General features: G+C 36.0%; 3 protein-coding genes across 9 annotated transcripts in view; 1 reads left to right on the forward strand and 2 right to left on the reverse strand.

The window, feature by feature from the left end:
• The window catches only part of zbtb47b (zinc finger and BTB domain containing 47b), a 36,953-nt gene extending 36,480 nt beyond the window's left edge, over nt 1–473 (reverse strand). For both annotated transcript variants that reach the window (XM_067377805.1, XM_067377804.1), the window contains exon 1: nt 294–473. In XM_067377805.1, coding sequence (XP_067233906.1) covers nt 294–318 — 25 coding nt within the window. In that variant the 5' untranslated portion in view covers nt 319–473. The remainder of the gene's footprint in view (nt 1–293) is intronic.
• A 602-nt stretch (nt 474–1,075) lies between these two features.
• nktr (natural killer cell triggering receptor) lies at nt 1,076–15,203 on the reverse strand. Of its 6 annotated transcripts, none has more exons than XM_067377240.1 (17): nt 15,078–15,203; nt 13,380–13,456; nt 12,454–12,528; nt 11,666–11,773; nt 11,484–11,528; nt 10,268–10,355; nt 9,052–9,081; nt 7,742–7,887; nt 6,966–7,176; nt 6,509–6,667; nt 6,156–6,243; nt 5,757–5,905; nt 2,607–5,360; nt 2,439–2,518; nt 2,270–2,326; nt 2,087–2,173; nt 1,076–1,978 (listed from the first exon to the last, which is right to left on the reverse strand). In XM_067377240.1, exons 2-17 carry the CDS (start codon nt 13,435–13,437, stop codon nt 1,884–1,886), a joined length of 4,230 nt encoding a protein of 1,409 aa, XP_067233341.1. In that variant the 5' UTR covers nt 13,438–13,456; nt 15,078–15,203; the 3' UTR covers nt 1,076–1,883. The 6 variants fall into 6 exon arrangements, with proteins under 6 accessions (XP_067233341.1, XP_067233340.1, XP_067233343.1 ...); XM_067377239.1 differs by having other exon boundaries at nt 2,081–2,173; XM_067377242.1 differs by having other exon boundaries at nt 2,435–2,518.
• A 568-nt stretch (nt 15,204–15,771) lies between these two features.
• sec22c (SEC22 homolog C, vesicle trafficking protein) lies at nt 15,772–22,420 on the forward strand. The gene is made up of 7 exons (XM_067378291.1): nt 15,772–15,923; nt 16,828–17,039; nt 18,946–19,109; nt 19,245–19,424; nt 19,507–19,625; nt 20,908–20,973; nt 21,080–22,420. The coding sequence occupies exons 2-7, from the start codon at nt 16,858–16,860 to the stop codon at nt 21,278–21,280; spliced, it is 912 nt and encodes a 303-aa protein (XP_067234392.1). The 5' UTR covers nt 15,772–15,923; nt 16,828–16,857; the 3' UTR covers nt 21,281–22,420.
• Nucleotides 22,421–24,570: the final 2,150 nt, after the last annotated feature.

The raw sequence follows: 24,570 nt of genomic DNA on the forward strand, positions 1-24,570 counted from the left end.
TCTGTCCACACTGATATGAGAGAATTTAACTATTTAAATGCAACAATGTAGCTATTGTGGCCATAGCATTCTTGTTAACCTTCCAATTTCTGTGGCTGTCGGCGTTCCGTGCAAGTTGCAAACTTCATTTCGCGGTTAAATTTATTGGCGACATCACGTTATTTAACACGTTCAAAAGTCAGACACATCCCAGGACAAACTATTCCAAGTTTCATCGGCCTAGCTAAGTCTTTTAAAATTGCAAAAGATAAAATATGGATACAAAACGATCAAAATGTCGTTGTCTACTGTACCATTTTGATCCGAGGTCTCTAGCATCGAAAGAGTCCGCGAAAACCTCCATTTGCCCAGGACTTCCGCTCGCCATGTAATAGTACGTTGGATTTTCACATTTCTTCAGTTTTCCTTCCCCTCACTGTTTTCTTTTTTTTTCTTCTTTCGCCGTGCTAGCAGCATTCAGACAGACAAAAATGCAGAGGCTGCTTTTGCAGTAGGAATTGGTGATTGGAGCTCGGGGATCATATGGGCTTTTGTCAGAAGTTTTAAAGGGCCATTGCACTAGATAATTTTTTTCCCCGTCTGAGCTCTAGTCTACATCTACAGCTAAAAAATGACTAATCAATACGAACTGTCCTTATGGAGAGATGGAGCATTGTCTCACAGGTTCTCATGACCTTGCATGCCTGACAGCACCTTGCCTTGTTTGTGCTCAACATGCTGAATCCTGAAACCGTATTCCTTGTGTCCGAATATGCATACTTTTCTACTATATAGTGAATAGGATGTCCGAATATGCAGTTTTCATGAAACAATAGGCGAACAATACCAAGATAACATACTGCACCTGCTGAGATTATGAAGTGGGTAACCAGTAGACACTATCCCAGGAGGCTACAGGAGCCGAGGAACTGTCAGATTTGAAAAGTTGGAGGAAAAAAAAAAAAGGTACCAAGACTTTTTTTTCTTTATGGTTAAACAGTACTTTAACAGTTTGAGTAGTACGTCTACAAATACAGTATGCAAACTACACATCAAAGAACAATATCAACAGTTGATATATGAATTCTTAATCAGAGAATTCAGTTCTGTGCCGTGGATGTCAATCCTGGTCCAGATTTGGGACGTCTCCTTTATGACACACTAGATTTATATCATTAGACCCACTGTAGAACACTGTAAATCAAAAAGCAAACATGCTTGTAAACCCACTTTAGGTCAATACTAACAAACAAGCCTGAAATGTACTTCTAATAACTTGCATCTGCAATTACTGTATCCTAATGCATCATGCTCAACTTTGTGTACATTTGCAGGAGTCAATAAAGCATGATATGTTGCTACAAGAACATGTCATCTCACAGAATACACATTATACAGCACTGACAGGATTTCACAAACAAATGTAGTTTTATTTACAATTGGCAAGGTTAGTTTGTTATGAAATGGTGCATCAATAAGCAGCACTAGATACATTCAGCAAGACTTTTTGTTTTTATGTACAAATTAAAAAAAATGCAACCTTTTAAACAAAACATTCATTTGGCCAAAACTAAACATTTCCCATCCATGTCTACCACTTCCCATCCATGTCTACAATGTTAAAATCCTTCCAAACATGACATACATTTCACAGGTTCTCATGTTCAAAAGACTGAGGTAAGTGGCTCTTTATATATATATAACCTTAGCTTTACAGTTAGAGAGTTTCTATGCGCATTTTCTTAGGAATAATATAAAAATGTACCAGAAAAAAGCAGTGACATTCATACACAGACTCATGTGAAAAAATACAGTAGAACATATTCGAATAACATATTACATGACGATACAGTGTACATCAAAATACATACTTCACAAAACTTAAACTGAGACTATTGTTCAGACTATTGTGCGTCTTTTAAATTCAACTCAGCTGTATCGACTGCTTCGGCTATGACTTCGCCGCCTGGACGAACTGCGACTGTAGGAGCGATATGACCTGAATGTGAAAACAGACATCAAAGAATTAGCTTCAGTGGGGAAACATGATCAAATTCACACAAGACAGTTTTGAAAATACAAGGATTTATTTATGATGTACCTGGACCTGCGATCAGAGCTCTCACTTCTCCGACGGCCTCTTCTCCTGCTACGACTGCGGCTGCGGCTAGAATAACTATCGTAAGATTCAGACCTGTATTTCCAGGAATAGAACACATAACGCAAATAATAATTAAATAACACCAAATTACAAATCAAAGTGCCTTAAACATTTCGGATCTATGCTCACCTTGATCTGTGGTGACCTCTATACCGACTTCTAGAGCGACTCCTACTGTCTGTGCGACTAAAACAAAAAACGTGGCATCTTAATCAATTAAGAACATTTGAATCCCCATCACACCAAAGTGTTCTTTTAATACATATTAGACTGAAGCAGAGATAAATATCTTACCTACGATAACTTCGGCAGGTGCTACTTCGAGAACGAGAGTGCCCTCTACTGTATCTACTCCTGCTTCTACTTCTACTGTAGCTCCTTTGTGAAAAATGAAAGCATACAAAATTGACTTGACCTGAAAGATTGGACATATGTAGACATGAAAACAATGCCTTTTGTAACCAACCTGGAAGAGTAGGTGTAGCTTCTGGACCTGCTCCTGGTGTGGCTATATGAATGGGACCTACTTCTGCGGTGGGACCCATGACTGGACACAGACCTTGACTCGTTCTGAGAGTGATTAAGGGATCCAGCTCTTTCTGTTGCTGGAAGAGAGTCTTCTTCACTTGAGCTGTCTGGATTTCTGGGTCTCTGATTTAACCGAGCAGTCTTTCGTACCTCGTCAAAGAGGGATCCTGGACGAACTCTACTCTTGCTCTTGATCTCGATCTTGAGACCCTGAGTCTTTCCTTCCAGTTGATCTTGCGGTTTGTTTATTTTCATAATGAAAGGCTTTATAGTAATGGCCTGCAGAGCATTCATGCCTGTCAAAGGTTTCCATTTATTTTCAACTGCTGAGATTGAACTGTCACCTGGTACAGTTTCCTCTGGCTGACTACCATGAGATAAAGCAGGTCTCATAGTAATAGAGTTTCCTTTCTCTATTTGAGATGGAACCAGCACACTACCATTATTCAGAATATTTTTCAGTGGGGAAAAGCCAATCGCTTTGGGCCCTGGTTGCTCTGCCTCTGGGATGCGCTCTGGAGAACATATCTCAACTTTATTTGGGTTTAATGGTTTGATACTCGCCAAGTTAGTGTCTGAAAGATTGGTCTCTGGATCTGTGGATGGCTTTGGAATCTCTGGACAGCTTTGAGCTGGACTTCTTCTAGTATTGCGATTTAGCTTTGATTTTGGGATTTCAGTCATCTTTCCATTCTCATCAATACTTTTAGAAGACTCTACTGAAAACTTATCTTGTGGTGATTCGATAATCCCTTGATCCTGATCCTTATTCTCTAAGACTTGGGGCTTGATCTTACCAGATTTTACATGCCTTTTTGCTCCATCACTGACAGAATCAGGATTCGCTATGTGTAACTGTTTTGATTGAGTGACTGAATCATCCTCTTCGCCTTCATCACCAAACTCCAGTGGAGGCTGCCAATGAAATGTTTCTTTTGGCTTCTGGTGCTTCTTGGTTTTCTTTGCCTTGGATCTGCGAGATCCTGACCTGGAAGAGTTCTTTCTTTTGTGCTTGTGTTTCCGCTTGGCTTTCTTGTTCTTGTGTTTTGAAATTTTTGTGTCTGCAGACTGTTCCTCATTACCCTTTAATAGCTTGAACATTTCTGCACCATGGTTTGACCATAAAGGGTCATCATCCTCTGATTCTGAACTAGCCTCTCCTTCCTCTTTTTCAGACACATGTTTGGCATCACCACCTACCTTTTTGTTTGGCATTTCAGAGTCACTCTCGGACTCCCAGCAACGAGCCAAAATCTGCCTCTTTTTCGTTTCAGTAAGTTCTTCATCCTTAACAGGGATTTGGTTGTGTTCTGCAGCAGTATTAGTCTTACTTGAGTTCTCTCCTTCACTTTCCCATCCTGATGCATTGTTGTTGTTTGGTTCTTTCCTTTGAATGGGGTTCTTGCTTTTCATTGCCATTGCCTGTAGATCTGACAGAGAATCAAGTGTGTTTCTCTGTACCAAGGAATCACTGTGTCCATGGATAGGGCTGTACTGACTATCAGATACATCCTCTGAAGAGGGAGATGTATATTTGTGGCCACTACCATGATTTGCATGCTTGTCCCTCTTTTGGCCATTTCTGTGAGAACTACATTTTCTCTTTTTGTCAGTGGATCTTCCTTTGTTTGAACCATATGATTCTGACCTACTGCAGGACAAAGATCTGCTTCCGTACTGACTCAGTGAATTGCTGCTGCTTCTTGATCGACTACGTGACCTGCTCCTGGACAAACTGCTTTGCAGGAGCCTATCAGGAACATTATTATTACTGCTGCTGGGGCCTCTGTGACTAACAGCCATGTCTGGCTTTGAAGAGGATATTTTTTCCAGTACATTTGATGATGGGCTGATTAGTGCATCTGAAGCTGGGGCTGATTTTACATTGATCTCTTGGATGCGGACGTAAGAGGGTTTCCAGGGTTTCTGGCCTGGCTTCCATCGAGAGGGAGGTGGACTATCACTCAAAGGCAAAACAGAGACACTCTCTGAAGATGCTGCTGGTGGTGCTTTAGGTTCTTCACCTTGACCCGATCTAGGCTTGTCTAATTTGGAAATACCACCCTCTGTAGACTTTGGCTTTCGAGGAGATCTCAACTCATTTCTTTTCCTGGAACGTGGTGGGGTTTCTGAACTATACCTAGAGTTTGATCTTGTTCTTGACCTTGTCCTGTATCTGGATCGAGAACGAGACAGTGACCTAGAATGTGTAACAGACTGCCCTGATCGACTACGACTTGACCTCATGGATGACCGACCCCGCCTCTCAGACCTTGACCGACTTCTGGAATAGGATCTGCTCCTGGACTTTGAATAAGATCGTGAATCTTTAGAAGAGCTTGATAAGTAACGTCTCCTTTCTGACTCTGATCGATACGATCTGTGGGAGTGACGCGAGGACGAACGAGAGTAAGAACGAGAGCGTGATTGAGAATGTCTCCTTTCAGCACGGCCTGAGTGTTTTGACCTCTTACCTGAGGACCCAGTCATCTCACCCTCAGACAGGGAGGTCTCCTTGGTTTTGTTCTTTTTATGTTTCTTTGAGTGCTTTCGTTTCTTATTTTTCTTCTTGTGTTTGGTTTTCTTTTTTTCTTTTCTGGATTGATACCGGCTGGAGTATACAGAGGCCTCACTTAAGGAATGCTCTTCTGATCTTGACCTAGACCTTGGGGTGTCACTTCTGTCATCCCATCTGTTTCAACAATAGTTAAAAAAATTAAAGTAAAAATCATTGTTCCAACTAGGGCTGGGTGATATGACCAAAAAAATGATCACAATAATTTTTTTCATATCAGTCGATATCGATAATTATCACAAAATTTGCAAAGTGCATAAACATTACATTGAACACTTCTTTATTTTTAATCAAAGAAAATTGTATTGCGATAATTACTGTTATCGTTTTATCGCCCAGCCCTAGTTCCAACCATGTTTTTTCATACATATGGATTTCTGAAAGCATATAAAAAAATATAAACTTGGATAAACCAGAAATAAACTCCCAGTATTAGCTTGCCACGTATAATAATTCTGATGAAAAATACAGTAATTAATTCAAATAAGACTCATACATTCATGCATAACATACCTTTCTCCTTTACTCCATCTCTCCACACTGGGGGGCTGGTAAGCCTTAGTCCTCTGCATTTCCTCTTTCCAGTGTGGGGGAGTCTCACTGCTCCCCCGTTCCCCTTCCGACTCTGATCGGGACTTTGACCGAGGGGGCGTATGGTACCTCTGCAGGGGGAATAAAAAACAACAACACTTCATGCATGGCCAATCAATCAGACGAACATTCTCATCAAGCACTTTTTAAAGAGTCAATGTCAAATCATTAGAATTAGATAATTAGAATTAAAACACCTGATATAGTTTTGGGTTTCTAATTTTGTCCACTGTCCTTTGTTCAATGTCATTCTGTGTCTTTTTTTGTATGTAGTATAGTTTTTTCTGTAAGTGGTATAAATGTAATTCATGGCTGTCATACCATAGTTCCGCGTCCTTTAATCTTGCGTCCAGATTTTGTGACAGCTGGTTTGGTGTCATTTGGTGCCATGACTGTGTCCTGTTCAACTCTATTGGGGTGGAAGAGTATCAATTTCAAGACTCTCTTTTGGTTAAAATAGTATAGTATCAAAACTGAGCCATGGATTTCAGGGATTAATCATTAAGCAAGAAAACTAAAATATTAATCACTATGGTTTGCTTGTAACACTTTAAAACTTGACCCCAAAGAATTTCAGATATTATCTAATATCTGGGGATGGGGATCAAAGATTCTTATGATGTTTAAATGAAAAGAGGAACATCTATTTGTTGAACTGTACAAAAAACACTAACGTTTTTATTGTCTCCTCCTGAGAAGGCATGTCTCTGCGGAGCAGGAAACGGTTCTCTGGCACGGGTGGGATCTCTTCTGGTCGAACCACAGGCTTCTCCCTTTTCACATTCTGCTCAGCCTCACCATCATCTTCCTCTGCCATCTCTCCCTCAGCATGACTGTGAATCAGGAAAAACGTATATTTATATTATACAACCAAAATAAAGGTCAATCATATAAAGGCATGGACAACAATAATTAATAATAATCAGCTCAGATTTCTGTCATTTTTATTTTTTGGTGACTTTGAAAAGTTTATAAATATACTATATGACAATGTTAGACTGTGAAATGGCTGAAAAGTATCAGTATAGGCAAATAGCAAATGTCTTATTGCTTTAGATCAATAACAAATAAAATGCACACAGATTCTTTCATTGTGCATAATAGGAAACTGAACTGGTTACAGTAATTTACCTTCCATCTCCTCCATCTCCTGCGGTCTCTCTCTCCTTCTTTGTCTCTTTTCTCTTTCTCTTTGAGTGCTTACTCTTTGAGTTTCTTTTCCTCTTTCGAGATGCATACTTTTTGTCAGACTCTCCTTCACAGGAGGAATACTGAGATGAAGACTCAGAGGAATTCTGCGAGTCCTCAGAATGGAACGCTTTCCTCCTTTTGCCTTGAAGAACTACAGAAAATGCACCAAACTTAGTCAGAAAATGTGATTTTATTAGTTTATTTTGAACTGGAGCTTTCTGTACATAGCATGAAATAAACAACATATCATGAACAACACTTTGTCCAAAAAGTACAGCAAATCATAACACATGCTATATTTGGTATATATCTGTAAGGAGCAGGATTTTGGACCAATGAGATTTCACCTCAGAGCTGTCCAGATTGGCATGATCAAAATAGAAATTAAGCGACAAGCATAATGTCTTGTTGCACATCACCTGCCGTGGGTGGTTAGGGCAAAAACTCAACATGGAGAAGTGATTTGTTACTTGATGCTTTGTCATGTCATGCCTGGTTAGGACACAGTGTAAGTGTATGTAATAAATTAGGAGTCTACAATATTCCAAAGCACGCTTTCTATTTTTAAACACTGTATTTCACTCCACAATGCAGTTTATGAGGAGATTAAAAAAAATTCTCCATTAGGTAAAGACAAGTTCAGACAGTATAATGACAGGCGGCAGGTCGGCAGCCAAAATTCTTAGTTTGTCTCGCACACACAGGAACAAGCTTACCATCATTAGCAGACTTTGTAATCAGCTGTCCACAGTCAATCACTCTGACGTCAGCATAGGGTCTGCTGGCTGAGTCAGTCTTCAGCCCCTCGATTTTCTTTATGACCTCAAAGCCCGAGATGACCAGCCCAAAGACCACATGCACTCTAAATTAGCCCAACAATCCTTACAGTTACAATAAATTGTGGAATTTAAGAGAAAATCTTGCATACATATCCTATAATCCTATAATAAATAAATTATTTCTAAACTTTAAATGAGTATTTTAAAGGTGCCCTAGAATTAAATATTGAATTTACCTTGGCATAGTTGAATAACAAGAGTTCAGTACATGGAAAAGACATACGCTGAGTTTCAAACTCCATTGTTTCCTCCTTCTTATATAAATCTCATTTGTTTAAAAGACATCCGAAGAACAGGCGAATCTCAACATAACACCGACTGTTACGTAACAGTCAGGGTGTACGCCCCCAATATTTGCATATGCCAGCTCATGTTCAAGCATTAGACAAGGGCAGAACGTCTGGATGTGCACAGCTGAATCATCAGACTAGGTGCAAGCAAGGACAATAGCGAAAAATGGCAGATGGAGCGATAATAACTGACATGATCCATGATATCATGATATTTTTAGTGATATTTGTGAATTGTCTTTATAAATGTTTTGTTAGCATGTTGCTAATGTACTGTTAAATGTGGTTAAAGTTACCATCGTTTCTTACTGTATTCGCGGAGACAATAGAGCCGTCGCTATTTTCATTTTTAAACACTTGCAGTCTGTATAATTCATAAACACAACTTCATTCTTTATTAATCTCTCCAACAGTGTGTAATGTTAGCTTTAGCCACGGAGCACCATTAAACTCATTCAGAATCAAATGTAAACATCCAAATAAATACTCTATTCACATGATCCGATGTATGCATGCATGCAACATCTTGTAAAGATCCATTTTGAGGGTTATATTATCTGTGTGAACTGTGTTTATGCTGTTCAAGGCAAGCGCGAGCTCCGGGGGCGGGGGAGCACGATAATTAAAGGGGCCGCAACCTATATATCGGTGCATAGTTAATGATGCCCCAAAATAGGCAGTTCAAAAATGAATTTAAAAAAATCTATGGGGTATTTTGAGCTGAAACGTCACAGACACATTCGGGGACACCTTAGACTTATATTACATCTTTTAAAAAGAAGTTCTAGGGCACCTTTAAAATTATTTTCTTGCAGTTCAAGCAATTTCCTACAGTATGGCTTTAACTACAATAGATAGAACTAGTTAAATGAAGCCACTGGATCATTATGAACGTACCCATCTAGGTGAGGCGCTGTCTTTGTAGTTCTGTTATGAGGCAAATTACATAATGGAGTCCAGGTCATCCAACAGGTACATGTGTGGGAAAAAAATAAACGGAAGAAAATTTAGTCCAAAAAAACAAAAAACACACACATTCAGTCTTTCATCAAGAAGAAATTTGAGTGTATCTATTCAAACACTGAAGAATTTAAAATCCAGCAGTGCTTGCAATAACAATAACATAGGCTGGATGAATAAATACTAATGATGAACAGGGACAGGTCCAACATCTGCCAACATTATGCTGACAAAACCAATAAAAATATCATAGGGACAACTTCAATAAGAAATCAGTGTGTCCATAGCAGGAAAATACATCCTGTAATGCTAAACTTGAAATACATCAATAATTGAAAGACCTCAGGTTCTCGGTGCTGGGAGAACAAGTTTTTAATGAAGTAAAAACATTATTTAAAGATAAACAAAAAGCCAGTGCTAGCTAAAAGCAACCAGAAATACAAAGTCAGGAGAGAGAAGCACAGCCTTGGAGAGACACTTTACCTTGGTAGAGCAGGATGCTAGAGTTTCTGCAAATTTTACACAAAAACGGCAAGAGAAAAATTGTAATACATTTGTAGGCAAAAAAGGAATTTCTTTCTGATTTAAAAATATTTCTAAATGCACATTGACAAGGGAAAAGGGAGATGAAAATGCACCTGCATCCCACATGAACATGTACACTATGTAGAGTCTCCAAAATAAAAGAGTCAGAATTTATGTATATATATATTTATATATGGTAAAGAGATTGAAGAGGTTTGGGAAAGTTAGACAGCGTGAGCGTGAACAACAAAAGGAACATCATAGTGGTCTTTAAAAATTGATTTTGGTTTAAAAAAACAAATTTGGAACAACATAAGTATGAGACTATTACACTTGAGCCCAAGTTAGAAGCCCAGATGCTCTTTGTATTTTAGGGCAAGCTAAAACAGATACAGGCTTTCAAAAGCACATTATTATAAGTTGAGCCATAGTGCAAAGGCTATGACTGAGCTCTGTAGAAATGATCTTCAACACTAGGGGAATATGTAATCTATACATATTGCATGTGTCATTTAATAGTGACCAATCAGTCATATTAAATGGTAAGCAAAAGATCTGGTGATGAATGGTTGTTTCTCTACACACATACACCCTCTCTGAGTCTTATACCAGAGTAAATACTACTTACATGAAGAACTGGGACCCATTTGTGTCTTTGCCACGGTTGGCCATCGACAAGAGGAAGGCTCTGTCATGTTTGAGAGTAAAGTTCTCATCTGTTGAAGAGAGATACGGACAAAGAGGGACACTGAGTGCTTGTCGACGGTTTCAAAAAGTCGTGTTAAGGAGAAGGACTGCAGCAGGCAAAAAGAGATGTTCATGAACACCTATCATCAGTGATGCTTCTATCCTGCTTCTGAACTCTGAGTGTTTCTTATGCTCTTTAGTGTAAAAGCAGAGCTTTACTATCCTGAGGGCTACTAAAACAACTACAGTTTACATTAAAACTTTGTTTGTTAAAACTATGTTTATGCCGAATTATTTCTAAAATGGATAGTTCACCCAAAACTGAATATTCTGTAATTTTTGTACTCATTCTCATGACAATCCAAACAAAAGGTGATTTATGAAAATAATACAGCTCTATTCTATGCAACTGGGGGAGCTTTCAAGCTTCAAAAAAGATGTTTTATACAAAAAAAAAGTTTATTGCAATTGCATGGAAAATATTGACCTGCACATTTTTTTAATTTTCTTGTTTTGTTCCACTGAAGAAAGAAAGCAATGTATATTTGGAACAACATCTGATGACAATTTTTGGGTGAACTAATACTTTTAAAGGCTGGATTATGTTCAAGAGTATTGTATTGCATGACAAGCCATCCTGGAAAAATGAAGAAAGAAACAAAATAAAACAACAACAAAAAAGAAAATTCAGTCAACCACATATCCATAACCATGAGCACACTGTGCAGTGTGGACGTTTTTGTCATGGTTCACATATTGGATTTGGAATAGGGAATGTTTAGTCTAAATTGTGTTACTGCACTGTGTACATCTCTTACCTTCTCATTTTGCAAAAGACCACAATCTCTATAAATAAAAGAATACGTTGAAAATTTTAGGCAAGAAGACTGGACCTTTAAATGAATAAATAGCCCTGAATCTCCATGCTGACTCAAAAAGAAGATTATTATAAGATCACAGGAATAACAGAGTCAAGATTCTCAGCTACAGCGCGAGATAAAAAAAAACAAAACAATACAATGACTGGTAATTCATGCACGGAACTGAGATGCTCATTCAAAAATCATGCAAAAGATGTTAAGACACTCAAATTAAGGGACCTTGCTAAGGTTACTTAATGCTTGATAAAGAACAGAAAGTATCCGAAGATGGCTTACCTTCAAAGAAACCACCATATATAGATTCTCCTCCTCTTCCATTGCCTAAGCAAAGATAAGCACATTCATAAGCACACAGACAATTGAATATAAGCAATAAATGCATAAGATCTTGTGCTAAGGCACCACAGATATTTCTATCTCCATTTTTCGAAGTCAGTTATAAGTATGGCTGCACATACCCTCCGTGAAATCACCCCCCTGGATCATGAAGTTCTTTACAACTCGATGGAAAGTTGAGCCTTTATAGCATAAATTTTTTCCAGTAGTTTTGCCACTGCCTTTCTCCCCTGCAAGCAAACCAAAGAAGTACATCATTTCTGAATACTTACATAGTATGTGCAGCTCAGAAATTTGCCAGCCATAAATCAAACCAAAGACAAGAATTTCACAGACTAAGCTCTTAAAAATGTGGACAAACTTAACCAAGTACTATACTCTGAATTGAAAAAACTGGAATCAGTCCTGAAGTATACAATTACATAGACAGTAAAAGGTTAATAACAATCTGATCATGGAAGAGCATGGAAGAGATGCCGATAAAACTGAAATGAATACGGGTGGGTGAGGGTGTCAGTGACATGGGGATTGGTATATATGCAACACAACAGTGAGCTGAAGGCATGTGTCTCTCATTTCAATTGCAGCTGGTGAGAAAAAAGATCCCTGTATTGACCCAAAGCATTACTAACTTAAATTTATGACCAAACCATCTCAACACAGATTAATGTAGCTTCTGTCTTCTAGGAACAGGCTGTAAATACAGCTTTGGTTGATTCCACAGCACTGTCAGCAAAAGACCTGCAGGATTTAGTCACCTTCAGGTTTATTTTTGTGCTATTTGCCTTTGCTTATGCTTGTTGTACATGGACATGAATTGTTATCGGAGCTCTTTAAAGGTTTAAAGACCCAGTCTAGGTAAAATAACTTGCTGTAGCATTATAAAGCTATTTATGTCAAGTATACGTACCAGTGCACAGGCAAAGAAAATTTTTGCTTGTCTTGGGACAAACGTCGGAGAACAGTTGAAAGACAATTCGTCCAACTAGAAGAAAGCAAAAACGAATCATTAGACTCATGGATCAGAAATGTATAAGTTTTAAGCTAAAAAAAAAGATTAGTTAAATTAATATGACTATAACTGCAATTCAATTTATAAGCTGTAACTATCAGGTTGATTTTAATGTAGCAAACAGCAACACCTCATACATATTCAAATACAAGAGCATTCAAATTTAAGTGTGTTTTTGCATAGAACATAAAGTCAGGCCTATCCAATGAATTTATAAGTGATAAAACGAATATAAACGGGGTGTTAAAACATTTGCTTTGTAAAATAATGGGTGTAAAATCACTAAATAAGGGGTTTTGCTTTATGACGCAGATGTCTCTCTTAAAACACATAATTAGTGGTAGACTGAGGTGAAGACGAGACGTTATTTAGTACACACTATAAGTCTGTGGTTCATTAAAACAGCCCTGCAGGTCAGGGTGTGGACTGCCACAACAGCTTCTCACACACTGGCACAGGAATTTTAACTGCCATTACCCAAGCACTTACAAAACATACACATATAATGTTTCACTTTCAGTATCAGGCATTTATTATTAGCTGGTTTAACTCTTTATCCTTTGTACAAGGTCCATATAACTTCAAAATTTCAGCACAAACTGCTCAAAGCTGAACCCCTTTTAAATGCTACTATTTGATCAAAAACACTGACATTTACTGCTAAAGATAGTTTACATAGTTGATTTTGAAATAAATATCAAACATATATACATAAAAAGCAAACATTTTAAGCATTTCTCTATCAAAACTTGTACTTTTAGCTATTTGACCTTCACATAAGACTATTTCAGAACAGCCAAACAGCAATGATTATCACATCTTACCTGGTTCTCTGTTGATTTCTACATCAAAATAGCACTGAGGGCGATCTTTTACCCCCATTTTGTAAAGAGTGGGCTTCCTGTAGTGTAAAATCACAGCAAAACACGGTTAAATCTTGTATTCCTAATCACCTACACCAGAAAATAATACATTTCACTTCAGGCTTATTGCAGGATATTGTTTCTCTCCAGTTTCAGGTGGATCCTGATGTGTAAGTGAACAGAAATTCAGACATCGAGATTGGGGAAGTGTTTCGGTTAACCAATGAGATGCAAATCTCCATGCATGCCCCTCCAACTTCCACCCCCTTTTTTGAGAACTGCTCTGTCTGTCACAGAGTCTTCAGTAGTGTGATGAATGAGACATTGTTGCTGTGATGTGTGCTGTCATCCTGAACTAGAAACCCTGGTCAAACCAGATGTGTGCAATCTTTGGGCAAAAAAAACTTTGTATGGGGAGGAGCTCCAAATATAGTTTAGTGCACCAAACAAACTAAAACATGAACTAAACATACATGTAAAAAATGATGGGAAATATTAAAATCTGTATCCTGTCACACAGCACGGACTTACTTTCCCTCGAATAACAGACACTAAAGAGTCTTTTATCTGAACAGAGAAATGACTTGCAATCAGATTAACACAACATCTCAAATTACAAGAGTGGAATGAAGTTATTGAACTTCCTTATGGCGCATATTCTATTACAACTACAGAAAATGTCAAGCCAGCTGCTTTCCCATATCAATAGCTTTATTAGTGCTCTAATTGCTGCTTGGTGAAATGGCAAATGTCAGAGTGAATGTCACAGGAGGATAAACCCTGGAAAACACTTTGACCTGGAAAACACTTTAAAATACAAGAGATACAACCCAGTTCCACTTAAATTACAACAAAAAGCACATGCTTGATCACTTCTTTTAAATTACGCTAGATTAAAACAAAGGTTCATATATGTTCATATATGGTCTTATATGTTCCAAACAAAACATCTGCTAAAAAATTTGTGTAAAGTCAACAGAGCCCATTTACATGATTTTTGCAGATTCAAATCCATGGTAATTTCATTAGACTTTCAGTGTTAGACCACTTATTACAACACCTACAAACAATATATGCAGTTATAATCCATTCTTAGACAGGTTTCATAATGTAGATCAAGCAAAATGATCTCTGATAGTACTTCATAACACGTTTATTTACTACAGTATGATATTAGCATTCATGTAACGTTAGGGGTTCAAATAAATGTGCTAAGCCTTAAATCAGAAAAACGCCCGTTCATAAATAAGCACGTATGAAAGATCACAATAAGTATGATTATGATATCAATTAATGAACTCAAAATGAACCACGGTGTTTAGGAGAAACTAAAATGAGGTACTCGTTGAAACTATTAGCTAAAGACATTAGCACGGGTAGCTAAAACAACACCTCATGACTGAGGTCAAACAAAACAATTTCTACTTAAAAAATATTATTTAAAAAAACATAAATGTACATACTAAATGTTTTAGTTCTGGCCAAACGTCGTTTGAGTGCTGGTTGGCTAACAGTGTTTACCTTTTAAAGCTAACGATGTTTTATAAGAACCTATAAAAGACATCTTCAGTTTTAATTTGTTAGATTAAAAACAGTATAACTCAGATATAGTCATAGTCATGTACTGACACAAACATCGTCTTACTTAATTGCACGTACCTGTAAAGATAGTTAAAGGGCAAAAAGCTTTTAACTAACTAAACCCGCTCTGTCGTCTGATCGCAGCAGCTCTTACAGTGTTGCCAGATCTCTCAGTAGAATCAATCTGTTTTTGTTTTGAGAGGTGTGGTTAAAGGGTACCTGGCTAGTTGTGTATGAATTATGAATAATTTATTAATTTCCATAAGCTCCACCACATATCCTTCCTCCCCTACGGGACTGTATTCTGTAAATAATTCCCCAAAAACTACCTATATTTATAGGTAGGGACATTTTATGAAAAAGCCCAAAGGCGCTTATAATAGGAAGACATGGCAACACTGTTTTTTTTTTTTTACTTTCTATTTTGCTTTTTACACTGAGATGCTGCACAGTCGCCGACTATCGGAAACCAACAGCAATTACACATTGTTCTTCTGTCCTGAGAATAAAATGATCTATATCAGTTTATATTATGTTATATTTGTTGACAAATGTTTTATATTTAATTTATTAAAATTTATTTTAAATTTATCTAAATAGATTTTAATTAATTTTATAATTTTTATTATTTTTTTTCGCTGTAAATGGAACACAATAAACCATCTTATGATATTTTGAAATTGATTTTCAGCTATGAACGAATGTAAGGACTTTTATTTTGAAATAACGGTAGCTGGTGACGCTCATGTTTCCCATAATTCAGAGAGACAAACAAAAAGCCCCTGGACGCGTATTTATATCATTAAGTCATAAATAACTATAATAATTATTTTGAGACATTTTTGAAACACAGTTTTTATACACCTGCGCATTTTAAATTCACTGTTTGACATAATCAGTGTGAATGCATTGAGCTGTTGTAAGGTAAGGAGTGATAAAGCGCATCTGCACCTGCTAGCAGTGCATTGCAGAATGACTGTATTTGAACTACTGAAATAACAGGCAAATTAAAATCCAGATTTCCACATTTAATGATTCACCATGAACATTTATATCCAAGCTTTGTGGTCCAGTTAAATTGGAAACAATGGTTACGCTTTCTAGGAATCTTTTTCACTAGTCTTCACTATCTTTTTCAGTCTTTCACTATCTAGGGATCTTTTTCACTAGTAAATCTCTGTTTAAAATTAATTTCATATTAACCATGTTAAACTGTAATGTAATATCTTGTTATAATATGCGTGCATATTAATGTAAGACTGCATAGACATGCACTCCCATAAAAAGTTTGGACAAACTTCACTAAATATTTATTTCACATGATCTTATAAATGTTCCAAAGACTCATGCTTAGATGCTTGAAATTAGTGGATGTAACATAAAAATTGTGCCTATGTATGAATTTATTCTGAAAGTAGCATTTTTATTAATTATCAAAATCCCTAAGTTTATTACCAGAGAGAGGGACAGTCACTGTTCATTGTTAGTTCGTGTTAGCCCAGGTCCATGAAATAATATTTACAGATACAATTTGATTTTAATAATGTATTAGTGAATATTAAAATTAACATACAATTCTTTAAGAAGTATTTTTCAGTGTTAGTTCATGTTATCTAATGTAGTTAACAAATGGAACCTTATTGTAAAGTGCTACAAAGTAAGCGATAATAAAGTGAAAATATGAATAATAAAGCATGAGTAGATGTGTCTACATTTTTTACTGCATTTTTTACATCCTATACATTTGAAAGGTCCTTCTCATCAGACATGGTGCTGTAGTTGTTACTTTGTAATAATGATCTTTATCTTCTCTCTGCTTTGTGTTCAGGATGTGTTCTCATAGTGACCTCCGAGGAGTATGCCACTGATCCTGTTTGCCTTTGTGGTCCGGGTCAGGGATGGACTCCCTCTCTCCGCCTCCACTGATTTCCTGCATGACAAGGAACTTCAGGAGAGAAAGCAACAGCTGAAAGTGATCTCAAAATCCCTAAGTTTATTACCAGAGAGAGGGACAGTCAAGGGCCATGAACTCAACATTCAGTAAGTGCAATATTGTGGACAACTCAGTGGTTAAAAATATGGTCTGGAAACCAAAAGGCTTCAGGTTCAAACCCAAAATGTGCGATTCAGAAATTGTGCCCTTGAGTAACTCCAAATGGATCTGTACTACAAGCATTGTGCATTGATTTTTATAAATTATTAGTTTAAATTACTTTAAAATACTTTTAAAATGTATGTAGTCAGAGACAGAGTGCAAGCATATGTGTCATAATTTTGTATTTTTAGCTAAGCAGAATCATGAATATTTCTATTCTGGTGTCACCATTGCCCTGTTAAAGGTGCCGTAGAACGTCTTTTTAAAAGATGTAATATAAGTCTAAGGTGTCCCCTGAATGTGTCTGTGAAGTTTCAGCTCAAAATACCCCATAGATTTTTTTAATTAATTTTTTTAACTGCCTATTTTGGGGCATCATTAAATATGAGCCGATTTAGGCTGCAGCCCCTTTAAATGCTGACGCTCCCCACCCACGGAGCTCGCACTTGCCTTAACAAAGTTCACAAGCATAAACAAAGTTCACACAGCTAATATAACCGTCAAAATGGATCTTTACAAAGTGTTTGTCATGCATGCGTCGGATTATGTGAATATTGTATACTGTTATATTGTTTACATTGATTCTGAATGAATTTGAGACTGTGCTCCGGCTAACAGCTAATGCTACACTGTTGGAGAGATTTATAAAGAATGAAGTTGTTTATGAATTATACAGACTGCAAGTGTTTAAAAAATGAAAATAACGACAGTCTTGTCTCCGTGAATACAGTAAGAAACGATGGTAACTTTAACCACATTTAATAGTACATTAGCAACAAGCTAACAAAACTTTTAGAAAGACAATTTACAAACATCACTAAAAATATCATGTTATCATGGATCATGTCAGTTATTATTGCTCCATCTGCCATTTTTCGCTGTTGTTCTTGCTTGCTTACCTAGTCTGATGATTCAGCTGTGCACATCCAGACGTTTTGCCCTTGTCTAATGCTTGATCATGGGCTGGCATATGCAAATATTGGGGCGTACACCCCGACTGTTACGTAACAGTCGGTGTTATGTTGAGATTCGCCTGTTCTTCGGAGGTCTTTTAAACAAATGAGATTTATATAAGAAGGAGGAAACAATGGAGTTTGAGACTCACTGTATGTCATTTCCATGCACTGAACTCTTGTTATTTAACTATGCCAAGATAAATTAAATATTTAATTCTAACATGGGAGAAGGAACAAGTATAAGCCTATTCAATTCCATTCCTGATGTATACAAAATTTAGCAGTTTATTATATGTCTTACAAGTAATCATTTAAAGTAGGCATGAAACGGAAGTTGCAATAGTCTTTTCTTCCATATTCTGACATATATCTGAGTGAAATGGCTTCTCAAACGAGAAGAAATGTAGGGCAGTACTTGATTTTGTCCATAAGGAATTGATTGGATGGTTGTGGTTTGCTATTGCTGTGATCTCATGTGAGTGACAGGTTGTCCTGCCCTTGCCCCAGTAAACACATCATCAAAAAAAAGAAGAGATGAGATGTCTCTGCACAAGGGAGGGGAAGTTATTTTGATTAAAGATTATGAATTATGATGTGCACAAATAAATAATTTATAACAAATTCTGCAATATTCCATTAAAACATATGAACTGACAGTTTTGATTACATGGTGACATTTTTTTTTTCTTTTTGTATTGTATTGTATTGTGAGATCAGTATTGTGTAACAAACCGAATCGTGACATGAGTGACATTGTTACACCTCTAAGTGTTGCCATATCAGAACGAACCTGGCCTTGTTTACCTTCATTCCCAGAGTCCGGGATAAGCCAAGGACTTTGGTGGTCGCTCTGTGAAAGAATTTGTTAACTAAGTGGTCTCTCTGTGTGTTGTAGCTTCCTCTCATCCGAGGGCGTGTCCTACATGACCGTATGTGCATGCAGTCTCCCTGCTGCCAAGGCCTTCTGCTTCTTGGAAGACTTGCGCTGGGAATTCACAGCATGCTTTGACAACTCTGCAGTGACCCTGGCAAGCCGGCCGTACCCATTTCTGGAGTTTGGTAGGGTGACAGAAAAATGCATTTGATTGTATTTAAATGCACTGGATTTGATTAACTAATAGTGTATTTACCAGAGCTTAGAAATTAAGATTGCACTATTAAGCTGATCTTGTTTGTCTGATGTTTTTTTTTCAGATAGTGCCATTCAAAAACTTCAGCAGCATTATAACCAGAAAGGGGGTCCATCTCTGGAGGTGACCCTGGCCGAGGTGCAGGAAGACCTCAGGATCAGCCCCCCTCAGGTTCTCACCATGGAGGACGTGGCGCTCACCAATGGAGCAGCAAATGGGCACGTAGAACAAGCAGCTGCATCAGGTTTGCTGTAGTGATGATTACAGTTATTTCATAATGGCTGCATCTTTTATGAAATGATTATTGCTCTCTGTTGATTTTAAAGGTCAAAGTCAGAGATTGGAACCAATAACAGCCCCAGGGATCCTCTCACTGGTTCTTAACATCATGTGTGCTGCCCTCAATCTTATACGTGGTGTTCATCTTATTGAATACACCTTCCAGGTAACACTGTGGTTCAAGTGTTGTTGTATGCAGGTGTTATTAAATTATTAGTGTTTTTAAAAATTAACTTTAAAGGGTTAGTTCACCCAAAAATGAAAATAATGTAATTTATTACTCACCCTCATGTCGTTCCACACCCATAAGACCTTCATTCATCTTCGGAACACAAATTAAGATATTTTTTGATGAAGTCCGATGGCTCAGTGAGGCCTGCATTTCCAGCAAGTTCATTTACACTTTAAGATGCCCAGAAAGCTACTAAAGACGCATTTAAAACAGTTCATGTGAGTACAGTGGTTCTATCTTAATATTATAAAGCGACGAGAATAAAAAACAAAATAACGACTTTTGAACAATATCTAGTGATTTCAAAACACTGCTTCATGAAGCTTTATGTATCTTATGTTTCGAATCAGGGGGTTGTTTTTTTTGGTGCACAAAAAGTATTCTTGTCGCTTTATAATATTAAGGTAGAACCACTGAACTCACATGAACTGTTTTAAATATGTCTTTAGTACCTTTCTGGGCATTGAAAGTGTAAATTATGTCAATAGAGGCCTCACTGAGCCCTCGGATTTCATCAAAAAATATCTTAATTTGTGTTCCGAAGATGAACGAAGGCCTTACGGGTGTAGAACGACATGAGGGTGAGTAATTAATTACATAATTTTCATTTTTGGGTGAACTAACCCTTTAAGTGACTGTTCGATGGCCCAAATCTAAATATAAAATGAATGCATGCATGAACAGCATGCAATTAAATATCCATTATTGTCCAATACTGATTAAAAAAAATCAGCTGATATTCTGAATGTTATTGAATAATCTTATGCAGTAGAAATTTTCCTTGGTTTATTAAAAGCCGTATAGGCGGACATACCATAAAGTCATTATTGATATTTGTATATTTTTCTAAAATCACACCACTTCTTTTAAAAGTTGTTTTCATTAAGGGAAATAAAGCTGAAATAAAATAAACTATTTTAATAATATAAATAATATAAAATAAGTTGAAGTACTAAAATAAAAATTGATATTTTTAAAAAAGTATTAAAAAAGACAAAAGCAAACAACAAAGTACTAAAACTTAAACTAAAATGAAAATGAAAACATCACACGAGAAAAAAAAAAAAAGCTAATTCAAAATATTTAATATAAAATAACACTGCTGCAAAATCCCCATAATAACCCCTGATTATGCCAATATGCAATTCATTAATTCATTAATTAATTCATTTCAGATTATAATTTTTTTTATTTATTATATGACAATTTTTTACAGGATGATTATGATGGTTTGTGGAATGTGGTGGCATTTCTTTTGGCATTTCTCTGCTGTGTTTGCCAGGTAAATTGTATTTCTACTCTGCATGTGGCATTTTATAACACCTGCAAATGCACAAGTCTGATGAAGCTGCCTCAAAACTCAAATTTTTGTCTCCTTCCCAACACAGTGTCATCTGTACTTGTTCCACACCTGCCAGAAGAAATTGAAAGCCTTCACTCTCTTGACTCTCATCATCTTATGCAATGCTTTTCTCTTTGGCCTGAGGAACATCTGGCAGCTGGTCTTCCACATGTCTGTGGCCTGCCTCTCCACACTGCTAACCCTCCACCGCAAACTGCTAGACAAGAACATGGACTGTGGAGTATGAGGACTTCAGCAGTAGGGTGAGATACCAGCAGAGGGGACGAGACTTTTTACTCGTGAACTGGTGGCTGACGTAAACTGACATTGATTTTGGCTTTAGCTCTTGCTTTGATCTAATGTTATGATGTTTATTTTGTATTACATGGATAGTGAGTGCAATGACTTTTTTTACAGGGGTCTTCGAATACATTGATGCACATCAAAAATCAAGTTGTTAATGACATTTTGTGAATGTAATATGGAGGAATTGATGAACAGACATGAAGTAAGCATTTTGCTGATTCTGTTAAGTTAATTTTATTTATTTGCTGCAAAATAAGAATACTTACCATTGTTTAAGCTAATTTAAACTTAATATTTTTTTTTGGAAGGGTTCATTTTTTGTCAGTTTTTGTTATTGTTATAGATCTATAAATTCACATATATTGCATGTAATTGATTGAAAGTGGGCATGGTAGTGACTTCGGTGGTCTTGTTTCAATATCAGGCATTTTACGTTAACACTGTAAAATGTCATACGTTATATCTACCCAAAAAAAATTGACAACAGATAACAAGCAATATTAATAATTAAATTCAAGAAATAAAATTGAGTTAGAATTATTCAAATTAATTCATTAAATGTCAAACATTAAAAACGAGAATTTAAGTAATTTACGAAAATTTAAGTAAAATATAATAACAACAGACAGACGTCAAAGATGAACTAAGAACTCTCTTTTTTATTATCAACATTGAAGACACCTGATGATGTTTGGTCACCATTGTGGTGATCAGTGTTTCATTGAGTTGGGCAGTTTGACTCTGCTTTCTATGTCAATTTGTGTTTTTTTTTGTAATGTTATTTGCTACCTTTACACATTTTAAATGGTTGACTTTTAAGGAACTAATTTGATTAATTCTAACTCTAATTTCTAATATTCTGAATTTAATTAATAATATTGCTTGTAATCTGTTGCCAAAATTTTATTGAGTAGTATTACTACTGAGTAATATACGGAAGAGGATTAGGGCCAAGCAATTTCGAGAAAAAAGTCGAGATAAAATGTTGAGAATAAAGTCATTAAATTACGAGAAAAAAGTCGTTAAATTATGAGAATAAACTCGTTAAATTACGACAAAAAACTCTTTAAATTTCAAGAAAAAAGTCGAGATAAAATGTTGAGAATAAAGTCATTAAATTATGAGAAAAAATTACGAGAAAAAAGTCGTTAAATTATGAGAATAAACACGTTAAATTACGAGAAAAAAATTGTTAAATTTCGAGAAAAAAGTCGATAAAATGTTGAGAATAAATGTTTGTCAACATTTTATCTCGACTTTTTTCTCGAAATTTAACGAGTTTTTTCTCGTAATTTAATGACTTTATTCTCAACATTTTATCAAAATTTAATGACATTTTTCTCAGTTTAATGAGTTTATTCTTGTAATTTAACGACTTTTTTCTCGTAATTTAATGACTTTATTTAACATTTTATCTCGACTTCTCGAAATTTAACGAATTGTTTATCGTAATTTAATTAGTTTATTCTCAACATTTTATTTCGACTTTTTTTCTCGAAATTTAACAACTTTAATCTCGAGATGGTTTCATTTTTTATTATTGCTTGGCCCTAATCCTCTTCCATAGTAATACTACTAAGTAGTATTACTTTTTCCAGTGAAGGAAATTTAGTCATTAGCTATTTTAATCTTTTTAAGCTTAAACATGATATTTTGTTTTTTTTTATTTTGGACAGTGTCGGTTAGTTATGGCTACTCCACAATTCACCTTAATTTTTATACTAGTACTTTTATTTGTAGTAAAAGCACATTAATGGTGTTCAGTTAGTCTTATGCCATTTTTTCCACACAAAATAATTTTGTGTAGCCTTTCTATAATGCTCATTCCAAAGACTATAAATCTAAAATCATTTCAACAAAATATCATAATACAGCATTCATTTATCAAGTTGGCAAGATGTAGAGGAATAACAGGTGCTTAAAAAATTGCAGGAACTTGCAACTCCACATCTATTTTCTTAACAAAAAACAGATATAACAGAATTTTTTTTTGTCAGTATACATACATTTTATTGTTGATTTGAAGAGCCTAGTTTACATATTAATACTGTATGTAATTACTTTATTTGCACTATTATTCTTCATGAAATAGACAAAAACCACTATAACTTTGTTTATTTTGCAGCAGGCAGTATTATAATTTGATCATGTTTATCCTAAATAAACTTAATATTGAGTTTATTTTCATCTTTTATCAGTTCAATATGTTTGAAATAATAAGAATGTCATATCATCTTACACTGACGCAGAATATTAAGTTTGCAGTTGCACACTACATTTCTGTTTATTGCAAATGTCATGCACTTTCTATTATTCCTCAAGCAATCCACATTCATCTGAATGATAATCAAATTCCTGAGTTTTACAAGCAAGCTGCGCTTCTAAATGTCATTTTGCTTTGTAGTAGCAGCAGCTTGCATGTAAAGTTTTTGTCTAGGGTAACATTTAGTGCTGTGGTACGCTACAGTATGTTCATGTGTCAATGCCTTATATAATTACAGCTATCAAAACAGAGGAGTGAGAATGTCTGTATGATCATTTTAAAGTCTAAAATCTAATACTAATTGTAATAATAGTGATGTAAGGGCTCTGTTTCTATAGACTGATTTTTAGGTGTTCTTTTCAGGGTAGCATGACAAAGTTAATCGACATGTTCCGATTTGTAATCATGGATTCTTAATTATACATTTTAAAAGAGCATTTGATTGAGGGTTACTGAGATCACAGCTCTCAGCCTTTTTAATGGATACATATTTACTCACTCATATAATACATGAAGTACTGTGTTTGTTGAATCTATGAGATATGTATTTTTATAATAATAGTTTTTCATGTTGTAGATGGAATTAATTGTTTAGTTGCACAAATGAGAGAACCTGTGTTTAGATGAATTTGATCTTATGCATTTGTGTCCCATGTTTTTTTTAAAAGCCTCTTGGTCAGTGAACTGTAATTGTTGCTGGAGGTTATTACTTGTAACACTTATTTACACTTAGCTTAAGACAAATATTGTCTTACAGCAACATACATTTGATTCAGATGATGCATACATTTAAAACTTCTTTTAATCAGGGACTGTGGCAATTTTGCCTTATTATACCCTGCAAACACTTTTAGATAGACTTTTAGATAGTGTTTCACTGGAAAACTGCTCTTTTAACCTCTACCAACAAGAACCTCCAGCAACTACGAGTCCTCTAAAATGTGAGCAGATTTGTGTGCACTATTCCC

The sequence above is a fragment of the Chanodichthys erythropterus genome, chromosome 23, assembly GCF_024489055.1.
Source record: "Chanodichthys erythropterus isolate Z2021 chromosome 23, ASM2448905v1, whole genome shotgun sequence".
Taxonomy (NCBI): domain Eukaryota; kingdom Metazoa; phylum Chordata; class Actinopteri; order Cypriniformes; family Xenocyprididae; genus Chanodichthys; species Chanodichthys erythropterus.